Source organism: Microtus ochrogaster, chromosome 4, assembly GCF_000317375.1.
Source record: "Microtus ochrogaster isolate Prairie Vole_2 chromosome 4, MicOch1.0, whole genome shotgun sequence".
In the NCBI taxonomy this organism is placed as follows: Eukaryota; Metazoa; Chordata; class Mammalia; order Rodentia; family Cricetidae; genus Microtus; species Microtus ochrogaster.
The window spans coordinates 16,911,705-16,923,136 of NC_022011.1; the positions used below are offsets into that span (position 1 = coordinate 16,911,705).

The window sequence follows — 11,432 nt, forward strand, 5'->3', positions numbered from 1 at the left end:
AGCCTATCCTGGAACTAGCTCTGTAGACCAGGCTGGTCTCGAACTCACAGAGATCTGCCTGCCTCTGCCTCCCAAGTGCTGGGATTAAAGGCGTGTGCCACTATTGCCCAGCTGCAAAATTTTCTTTAGTTGGAAATCTATGTTGGTCTTGCCCTACAATCTTACTTGAGCCTCCTGTGTACTGGGATTATAGACATCCACTACCATGCTTGGCTCCTTTTTTATTTTATCACTTTTACCATGTTTTCTTATACCCTTAACATATGATTTCACTAATTCTAAACTTGGTTAGCTATGTACCCATTAGTTATTATAGTGGCATCAAGCTTCTTTCTTAAAATATGAACAGAAAGTCATTAGTATTAAATACAAAGTAGTTACAAAATATCTCATGATGGAGAGCTGACTTTCCTTTGTAGTACCTAAAGAAAATGTGTCTTTCCACAGTGGACAGAGGTCAGAAGGTCAGTGAGCAGATTGTCATTGGCACCCCCGGGACCGTCCTGGACTGGTGCTCCAAGCTGAAGTTCATTGACCCCAAGAAGATCAAGGTGTTTGTTCTGGACGAGGCTGATGTGATGATAGCTACTCAAGGCCACCAAGACCAGAGCATCCGCATCCAGAGGTAGGAACTGGACCAGAGGGGGACCTCGAAAGCCTCCTCTTGCATCTTTGGGTTCTCTGCTCTGCACATCAGTATTTGTAGGATGGGCCATTTCCACAGCAGCTCTCAGCATGCTCCCAGCCTGGGGTGAGAAGGGAGACCTGGGACCCTCACTCAGCCCAGTACCACGCTCGGTCTGCTCCTCCCTCCTCAGGATGCTCTGTATCCCACTCAGCCTGTGGGGCTGCAGCCCATGCAGGCTGCGGAGGCTGGGCTTGTGTTCCTTCTGGCAAAAAGCTTGAAGCTGTGCAAAGTGCCTGGGCCTCCACTTGCAGGATGCTGCCCAGAAACTGCCAGATGCTGCTCTTCTCTGCCACCTTTGAAGACTCAGTGTGGAAGTTTGCCCAGAAGGTGGTCCCAGACCCCAACATCATCAAACTTAAGCGTGAAGAGGAGACGTTGGACACCATCAAACAGTATTATGTCGTTTGCAATAACAGAGAGGAGAAGTTCCAGGCCCTGTGCAACCTGTACGGGGCCATCACCATCGCCCAAGCCATGATCTTCTGTCATGTGAGTAGCTGCAGCTGCCCTGCAGGGGATATTCACTGCCCTTCCCTGCTGTTGTAGGTCAGTGAATAGACTGGGCACCTAGGGGAGTGTCAGCTGAGGAGGACCATTGCAATGACAGGAAATGACAGTCCTCACCTACCTGCGTAGGCAATAGTCTCCTTGGATTTTTGAGTTTATAGTTGATTATACTTGATTATGCTTGGTCATACTTAGAGATTCCTTTTAAAAGAAATCTCCCAAATCCCAAATAATGAACTAGCAGTGTAGCTCATTTGTAACATATTTGACCAGATGCATAGTTCTAGATTCGATACTCAGCACCACAAAAACAAACAAAAACTGAAGGTGGATGGGCAGCAAGCCTTTAACCCCAGCACTCCGGAGGCAGGTGGATCTCTGAGAGTTTGAAGTTAGCCTGGTCTACAGAGCTAGTTCCAGGATAACTAGGACCATGCACACAGAGAAATTCTGTCTTGAAAAGCAAAAAAAAAAAAAGGAAGTCCATTGATTTTTGTTTTGTTTTGTTTGAGCCAAAATGTTACTACCCTTGTTGGACTTGAACTCCTTCCTCAGCCTCTGCTTATTGCTGGGATGAAATGCATGCACCGCCATATCTGGTTTATACAAGTTTTAAAAGAGTATCTTATTTGTGTGTGTGTGGGTACTGTAGAAAGCAGAGAGGCATTCTACGCCCTGGAGCTGGCATCTTGGGCCATAGGTTCTGGGAACTGAGCACTGATCCTCTGCAAGAGCAGCGAGTACACTCCACCCCAACCATCTCTCCAGTCTTGGATTCCAGTGAAATTCAGTGGATGACTGATGACCAAGCTTCATTCCCAGAACCCACAAGTTGCACGTGTATACCATGGCATGAATGTGTGTACACACACACATAATAAAAAATAAAAATAAATAAATTACTTAGGCTGCCAAGATGACTCAATGGCCACAGCTGCCAAGTATCACTACCTGAATTTGATTCCCAGGACCCACCTGATAAGAAGTGAGAGCTGAATCCTGAATGTATTCTTTTGACTTCCTCATGTGCTCAGTAACATGTTCATGTTCCACCCCTACCCTTCAAACACTGCACAAATTTTATTTATTTATTTATTTATTTATTTATTTATTTATTTATTATGTATACAATATTCCGTGTGTATGCCTGCAGGCCAGAAGAGGGCACCAGACCCCATTACAGATGGTTGTGAGCCACCATGTGGTTGCTGGGAATTGAACTCAGGACCTTTGCAAGAGCAGGCAATGCTCTTAACCTTTGAGCCATCTCTCCAGCCCCCTGCACGAATTATTTTAAAAAACAAAAAAATATGGATGTAGACAGAAGTTTTTGTTCCACCCAGTCCTGCAGCCTTTCAGTCCCAAATAAACACACAGAGGCTTAATTATTAACTATTTGGTCTATTGCTCAGGCTTATTACTTATTAGCTCTTGCGACTTAAATTCACCCATAATTCTTGACTATCCTTAGCTATGTGGCTTGGTACCTTTTCTCAGTTTGGCATTTTCATCTTATTTCCTCTGTGTTTTGCTGGTGACTGACTCTCCACCTTTCCTCTTCCCAATTCTCCTAGTCTGTTTGCCCCGCCTATACTTTCTGCCTGACTACTGGCCAATCAATGTTTTGTTAAACCAATATGAGTGACAAATCTTAACAGTGTACAGAAGCATTATCCCACAGTATATGGCCAGTCCTGGTGTCATATTCCTTTAATCCCAGCAGGAGGCAGAGGCAGGCAAATGTCTCTACATTCAAGGCCAGAATTGTCTACATATTAAACTTCAGGCCAACCATGAATACACGGAGACCTTGTCTAATGAATAGATAAATAAGCAAATACGTGGTGTGTGGGGGGGTGCATATGTGTGAAGAGCACTGTGAGGTGGTCAGAGAAGATCTGGGTCTTCATCATCTGCCTTGTTTGCTGCTGCAGTCCATACTCAAAGTTCACTAGCCTGTACATGTCTGCATCAGATTTCCATGGGCTCTGGAGTGAGCTTGTTGTCAGGATTGCCCTAACATTCCGTTTTACGCTCTGAGCCATTTCCCAGACATGCTTACACTTTTTAAACATTTTATAGACTGTTTAGAAATGGAGGTAGTTGGCCTTTGTTTTTTGTTTGTTTTGGTTTTTTGTTTTGTTTTGTTTTTTTGAGACAGGGTTTCTCTGTGTAGCCCTGATTCTTAAAACTCACTCTGTAGACCAAACTGGCCTAAAATTCACAAAGATCCACCTGCCTCTGCCTTCCAAGTGCTGGGATCAAAGGTGTGCATCAACACACCTGACTAGACATAGTTAGTCTTACATGGAAAACTAACAGCAAGTAGTTCATCCAGATGAATTATATGACCAAAATTCCTGCTGGAAAACATTTTAAAGCCATTTCTTTCATTTTTTTTTTGTAATCCGCTGTGTATTATCTAATATGTGGTGTGTGTGGTATGTTATATGCTCATGTGTTCAGGTGCCTTGGAGGCTAGAGACTTCAGATTCTTGGGGCTGCAGTTATAAGTGGTTGTGAGCCACATGATTTGGGTGTAGGGAACTGAACTCAGGTTCTTTGCAAGAACATTATGTGTTCTCTTAATCACTGAAATATCTCTCTAGCCCTAGGAAAACATTTTTTAATGTTTTTATTTATTATTTGATTTTTTCATTCATACATACAATACAGTGTACTTTAATCAGATGCAGATCCTACTACTCCCCTCCAACCCCTCCTGATTCCCACCCCTGGTCTCCTTTACATCTTTATGTCCTCTTTCTTGTTTCTTTTACAACACACCAAGTCCAGTTCGTGCTGCCTAGATACTCAAGGTGTCAGGCCGTCCAGTGGAGAAGGGTCAGCTTATAGGATTCACCCCCTTCCGAAACCCTCATCCTCCCTCTCAGCAGCCACCAGTTATCGGTAGTTCTCAGCTAGGGATGGTGGCTCATGCACACCCATTCAAGCCGTCTGAACTGTTGGCTGCCTTGATGTGGTTTAGATCTTGTTCAGGCATTTACAGCTGCCCTGAGGTTCATGAGTCCAGTGGTCTTGTCGTGTTTAGAATACAAGTTTACTCCAGTTCTGCCCGCCCTCTTGGTCTGGCCATCTATTCACCCCTCCATGTGAGATTTTTGTTTGTTTTTTTTGTTTTTTGAGACAGGGTTTATCTTTGTAACAGCCCTAGCTGTCCTGGAACTAGCTCTTGTAGACTAGGCTCGCCTTGAACTCACAGAGATTTGCCTGCCTCTGCTTCCCGAGTGCTGGGATTAAAGACTGCGCCCGCCACCACTACCTGGCCCGTGTGAGAAATTTTAAGCCTTGACGGCCCATTTAAGTCTTTAGAGTCTTCATATATCATAATGGCAAGAAGCCACCTTTTTGTAGGTATCTTTGTTTCTGTTTTTGTTTTTGTTTTACAGGTCTGTTCATTAAAAAACAATTCTCTTTACCCCAGACCCGCAAAACAGCTAGCTGGCTGGCAGCGGAGCTCTCCAAGGAGGGCCACCAGGTGGCTCTGCTGAGTGGGGAGATGATGGTGGAGCAGAGGGCAGCTGTGATTGAGCGCTTCCGAGAAGGCAAAGAGAAGGTCCTGGTGACCACCAACGTGTGTGCCCGTGGTGAGCAGAGGCTGGCCCCGTTCCCCAGGCTTGGGGTCCCAGGCCCTCTGAGCAAGGAAAGTGCCTGTATCTGTGGTCTCATGGAGGTGGGAGGGCTTTAGACCAATTCCCCTTGGGCAGTAGGAACCACTGGGAGGAAGCCAGCAGTCCCGACTTGGTGTGAAGAAACTCAGGCCTCCAGACACTTGCTTTTTGTTCTTCTGCCGAGTCCACCATCCTGTAGGCGTCCTGTCCTCTTTAGTACCCACAGCCCAGACATGACTAGCCCAAGCCATGTCTCCAGTGGAAGTGGGTGTGTGCGGCTGACGGTGGCCCCTTTTTCCCCTGCCTCCCTCCAACCCCTTTGTGCAGGTATTGATGTTGAACAAGTGTCTGTCGTCATCAATTTTGACCTTCCTGTGGACAAGGACGGGAACCCGGACAACGAGACCTACCTGCACCGCATCGGGCGCACGGGCCGCTTTGGCAAGAGGGGTCTGGCTGTAAACATGGTTGACAGCAAGCACAGCATGAATATCCTCAACAGAATCCAGGAGCATTTTAGTGAGTCCCTGAGTTGGCTGTGCCTGGAACCTTTTCAGAGGGAAGTGTGGGAGAGGGGAGGTTTCCTTTGTCCCTGCATATGCTGCCTCCACCTGGGCCTTGTCAGGGAGAGCACCTGCACACGCAGGGCTTGGGGACTGGAGTATCAGTGCCCTGGCACCTGCCTAGGGGGACCTGACAACCTCCCCGGGAAGTCGGTATCAGTGACCAGGGCCCTGTTGCCAGCTACTCAGGCTCAGGAAGCCTGCCCTGTGCCTGGAGGAAGCATCACTGTCCCACAGCGAGGCTCCTCCCCAGACTGCCATGCTGCTCTGGGTAATGTCCGTTGCATTTCCATGGTAGTCCACGGTGTTCTTCTGATCTTTTTTTCTCTCAGATAAGAAGATAGAAAGATTGGACACAGATGATTTGGATGAGATCGAGAAAATAGCCAACTGAGAAGCTTCACCAGCAACTGGCACCACCCTCAGCACTGTCTCTGCCTGAGAGCGTGGAGCTTTCATGGCATAAGGCATGTCAAAAACCAAGGCCTGAGTAGAGACTACCTACCTCATTCAGAATTACGTTTGGACTTGACAGAAATTTGTGCAAATGATGGGGGATGGTAGAAAATTTGTTTACACAACTTTGGAAGATTAGGCATGAATACACAGAAATTTACCTTTTAGAAGTTCCGTCATTTTATTTTTTGTCCAGTGTTTTCTCATCATTACCTAATCTCGATAAAATGCCCAGAATTCCTTATGACAAACCTTAGCTGTTCTTTGACTTCAAGTGTGCAGGCCAGCCTTGTGGAAGTGAGAGCACACAGACTCAGAATCCCCAAGTAGGATTTGTATGTAAGCCAGTCCTGGTGCCAGGAGGATGGCTGGAGGAGTTGGCCCATGAGCTGCTGCTTAGGAATTGTGTGCAGTGGCTAAGCTGAGTTACCAGAGCCCTGCTAACTCGTTCCACAAAGAGATTTACTATGTTGGACCAAAATGCCTTTGAGGCCTTTCTATTTCGGTTCGTGCCTCAGAGCATGCTCAGCAGGTAGCAATCTGTGCAGTACAGATCTAGTTATTAGTGGGCTCTGAAAGACCCATGGAGAAGTCATCTCAGAGACTTAGTCGTAGCTCTAGCTTGCCACAAAGCCTGCGTCATGGGATACTTGCACCGTCGTTTTTAAATTCGCAACATCACCTTAACTCTTACTAGTGCCAGACAAATGAAAGGTTGCTTGATATTTGGAAACTCAGTGAATACTTTGTCTTCAAGTTTCTGATGGGCAGGCTCAATCTAAACAGGTCTAGAATGGTCAGCAGTTGCCAGACATTCTTGCTGTGCATGCAGTTCCTTAAAGGTAGTTCTGTCAGAGGTAGGGAATGGCTCCAGACTTGTGCATCTTGATTCTAAAGGGATTCCGATTATCTGTGTTTACTGTGCCTGGAAGGGATACAGAGCAGTGTGATGAGGGACAGCATGGACCACAGCTATTTATCTGTCCAAGACAAGAATGATCACCAAGCATTTGCTCCTTTCTTACTTGGCACCTGTGAGTAGTGTAGTCACAGCAAACGGTAGCCGTGGAGAGGTCCTCATGCCGGGCTCAGCTGTAGGTGCCCGTAAAGTGACAGCAGCAGAGCTGAGATGAGCCAGAAGCATCCTCTTCAGTTCTTAGACTTGGACGTGGAGTGATTCCTCTTTCTAGGACTTTTTTTCATGTATGTGTTGTGCTGGGACTCAAACCCAGAGTCTTCCATATGCTAGGTAAGCACTTTACACTGAACTGTTATTACCCCCAGCCACGGAAGAGGTGGTTTCTCTGTTCCTGTATCTTAAGGCCAGCTCTATCACCTGGGAAAGGGAGTGGTTTGCCTAATGTCACAGAGAGACCAGCAGACTGCCTGGTCAGCTACTTCCTCTTAACGGGCATTTGACTGATTAGAATTCTTTGTATGCTCCTGGCCAACTTTGATCTTTCTTAGGAGTCTTAAGAGAAGAAATTTTTTGTTCTCCCTAAATACTGTGAACCAAACCTGAAATAACTAAAACCAAGGGTATAACTGATGAAGTATATAGACTCTTGCCAAGTCTGAAGAGGATGGGGAAGGTATGCAGCAGACTCTCTAGTGGCTTCTGGTGGAAGTGTAGCTCAGCCATTCTTAACCTAGTGTCTTGGACCTCTGAAAATTCCCTGACTGGGTTTCATGATGTCTGTGAAGTATATGTGTTAGTTTGAGCTTAAGTAATTTCTTGGGAGGACTCCAGAAGGATTTTACACCTTTTAAAAAGGTAAGACCCAAGATTGTGGGTGACTCTGAAATGTCACTGATGTCCCTGTGGGCCATATTCCTTCACAGCCTGTACTCATTCCTGCCACTTCCTGTACCCCAGGGCCAGCTTAGAGCTCTCAGGAGTCCAAGACTGAATTGAGCTTGCTGAGCCTTAGGCCCCGGGATTCTTTGACGGATTTCAAGAAAAAGCTACGTGTTTATGAAATGATAAACTGAACCCAGGAACAAAGAAACTCAGGGAAAGAAGAGAGTAGCTCAGGGAAGAAATGTTTTTGTCTAATGAAAAGTTTTGTGATGTTTATTTTTCATAATAGGTTTTAATGGATTTTTGATTTTTGCTTCAAACTCACTTTCCTGCCTCAGTGTTGCATGCTAGAATTATGGGTGTCACCATCATACCAGACTGGGGTATTTGTTCTGAGTAGCATTTATTGATTGTATGTATAAGAACTAATCAGTTATTGAGACATAGTCTTTTGTTTATTTGGTTTTTTTTTCTGTTTGTTTTTTGAGACAGAGTTTCTCAGTAGCTCTGGATATTGCTCTGTAATAGACCAGACTGGCTTCAAACTCAGCCTCTGCCTCCCAAGTGCTGGGTTAAAAGTGAGACGTAGTTCTTACTGATGTTATGAAGTGTTCATGTTACTAAGACATTAATGATTATAGAAGGATGTAGCATCTTGTGCTTGATGGTATTAAGTCACGTGTTATACCTTAGGGTAAGTATTACCTAGTTAGTCTGTTTCAATTGGTACTGCTCTAACATGAGTAACTGGGAAACCTCCATAGACCCAGGATTCTGCCCACTTGGCAGAGGTGTGCAAACATACACCTCCTGCCTCGCTGCAGTAAAACAGGCTAACCATCCAGAAAAAGACCACTGCCGGTAAATTCAGTTTGTAGATCCATCCTCCTAATCTTGGAAAAGAAAAGGATATATAAATAGGGCAATAGATCTTAGAGACCAAGAGTGATGGTCCACACCTGTCAGTCCAGCATTACCAAAGCTGAGGCAAGAGGGATTAGAGCTTGAAGTCTGGTTAGCCTGGCCTGTCTCAAAACAAAATGAAACAAACAAAAAAAACCAGGCAGAACATGGTGGTTCATGCTTGTGATATGAAAGCAGGAAGTTCCGGAGTTTAAGGCCAGCCTAAGCTACAAGAGGCTGGGTAGTAGCGTGCAGCCTGGAGATCTTTCCCCCTTTATCATTGACTCCCAGCCCAGGACATAAGACTAAAGCTTAGAATGGTGGGGCATGGCTGAGATTCCAGAGTTCAGGAAGTGATAGGAAGATGAGGAGTGCAGGGTCCTCCAGCTGCAAAGAGAAGCGAGGCCAGCCTGGTCTCCATGAGGCCCTGTCTCAACACAAAGACATTTTGACTCCAAAGTCAAGTTGACAAGACTGAAGGAGATATACTAGGAAGACAAAGAGAGCTCAACCTGGCCGAGAGGAAAGTCAAGGTTCACAGGACAAAATGGTCATTTTTTCCTGTGTCTGAGAGAGAGGGGGTCTGACTATTAAACACAGACTGGCCTGAAAATCAAAGCAGTCCAGAGTCGTGGGATTCTAGGTAGGAACTACCAAGACCCAGTGATTAGACTGCGTCATAGCCCACTATCCTGCAGTGACAGAATGAATAGCCAGGCCTGGGTAGTCTGAAGAGCAGACGCAGCTGGGAAGCAGGTCTGAAGACTGAGTCGTCAACGTTCAGAAATTCTTAAACCACAGATGTAATGAAATCGGCTTTCTGTTGGAGAGACTGTACTGACTGCCTCCTTTGCCCATACCACCCAAGGTAATGAAGATTTAAGGGATCTTCAAGTTTCTCCAGATTCTTGGGAACACCTTGCAATTTTATCTGACTTTGTTCCTCTGCCTGAGAATAAATATTCTGTATTCTGTTGCCCGGCTGTTGCAGTGTCTTCCCTAAAGGACCCTGGGGCATGAGATGAACCCAGTGACACTGAGGCACTCATTATTTGATATTTTATCAATGGCTTTGGAAACCTAGTGTGAAAATGCGGACACATGAGGGTAGCACATGCTTTTCTTGGCCTCTAGACTGCCCTGGCTTTTGAATCCATGGGGCAAAGCTTTTCTGCAGTTTCAGTTGTGAAATGGGAAAAGAAGGTGGGGAAAGGTGTCTGAGGCCAAGCTGGGTGTGGCGGCATACATTTGTAATCTTTTTTTTTTTAAATTTATTTATTAAGGATTTCTGCCTCCTCCCCGCCACCGCCTCCCATTTCCCTCCCCCTCCCCCTCCCCATCAAGTCCCTCTCCCTCATCAGCTTGAAGAGCAATCAGGTTTCCCTGACCTGTGGGAAGTCCAAGGACCGCCCACCTCCATCCGGGTTTAGTAAGTTGAGCATCCAAACTGCCTAGGCTCCCCCAAAGTCAGTATGTGCAGTAGGATCAAAACCCATTGCCATTGTTCTTGAGTTCTCAGTAGTCCTCCTTGTACAAGGAGGGTGTGGAGAAAGGGGTACACTCAGAACATACATTTGTAATCTTAATGTTTGCAGGGGCTGATCGCCGAAAGTTTGAGTACTGTTGGGACAACATGGATAGCATCTCACCAAAAATAAAAAGGTTAGGTGAAGCTTGACATTGACACCTGACTGCTGTCTGAATGGAACACTCACCCTTCTGCCTTAGCTGTAGTTCATGGACAGACAAGGGACATGGATGAGAGAGCAGAGCTTTTTGTGCCCTTTTAGCCTGGGGCTGTGGGTAGATTTTGCCAAGGTAAGAGACATTTTTCCCTAGAAGATGGCTCTTGTTTTCAGTCTTTGCTGTTCTCTTACATCCTTATCAGTGTGTTCTCCAGCATTCTAATTCTTCAGTTTCAGAACAGTCTACTGAGTTTAGGTTGTTATTCCTGAGGGCTAACCTCCCCTTATTTATATTTGAAGGGACTCTACACACAGAAAAACTCTGCTTCCAAAAACCAAATTAATAAGAGACAAAAGGACAACCCAGGTTATGTTACTAAATGAGCGTGTGTGTGTGTTCATTTTGCTGTCTGACAGCAGTAGCTGCTAAATACGCATAGAAGTTATCAAGATATGGCTGGTGAGATGGCTCAGTGGATAAAAGCTTCTTAAGTTAGAAAACCTGCCTCGGGGAGTTGTCTTTAGACCTTATCATACCCACACACAGATTTTAATTTTTATGATTTGCTTGTCATTTTAATAAATGCAGTTTTAAAAATATATATGGAAAAAATGTATATGGGTTTTTTTGTCTGCATGTATGTCTGCAGTGCCTGTGGAGGTTAGCCGAGGGCATCCAGTCCCTAGAACTCTCCTTACAGACAATCCCGAATCACCATATGGAGCTGGGAATTAAACCCGGGTCCTCTGCAAGAGCAGTATGTGCTTTTAACAACTGAGCCAGCTCTTGAGTGCCCATTTTATCAAGACAAGGTCAGGCTGGCCTTAAACTTGCAGCATTTCTTCGACTTGCAAATATTTCCATTACAAGTGCACAGCACCCCACCCAGCCCCAGCACTCGTTCTGGCCAAGGTTTACAAGAGTTTGTTTGATGCTTTGGCCTCCAGTACTAATCCTCTATAGTTCTGCTCCCCACAGCTCTCCTGAACACTGATGGACTGTGCAAGCCTGATCTGGAGCACACTTTGTATTGTATTAGATTTCTCAGCAGTATCCAGCAGAACGTCCTCCAGGAACTAGAGCCACTGTAGTGCTTACCATTGGGACACACTCACTTTTTGTTTCTTCTGACCATGTCTCAGGTTCCTTAACGCTTTTATTCACCTCCTTATGTCTCAGTGTCTGGTCATTTCCTC

At 45.5% G+C, this 11,432-nt stretch overlaps 1 protein-coding gene across 1 annotated transcript in view; it reads left to right on the forward strand.

The window, feature by feature from the left end:
• The window catches only part of LOC101994055 (ATP-dependent RNA helicase DDX19B), a 22,281-nt gene extending 12,755 nt beyond the window's left edge, over nucleotides 1-9,526 (forward strand). The window contains exons 7-11 of the mRNA XM_013354450.2: nucleotides 420-625; nucleotides 940-1,177; nucleotides 4,641-4,803; nucleotides 5,155-5,346; nucleotides 5,723-9,526. Coding sequence (XP_013209904.1) covers nucleotides 420-625; nucleotides 940-1,177; nucleotides 4,641-4,803; nucleotides 5,155-5,346; nucleotides 5,723-5,784 — 861 coding nt within the window. The 3' untranslated portion in view covers nucleotides 5,785-9,526. The remainder of the gene's footprint in view (nucleotides 1-419; nucleotides 626-939; nucleotides 1,178-4,640; nucleotides 4,804-5,154; nucleotides 5,347-5,722) is intronic.
• Nucleotides 9,527-11,432: the final 1,906 nt, after the last annotated feature.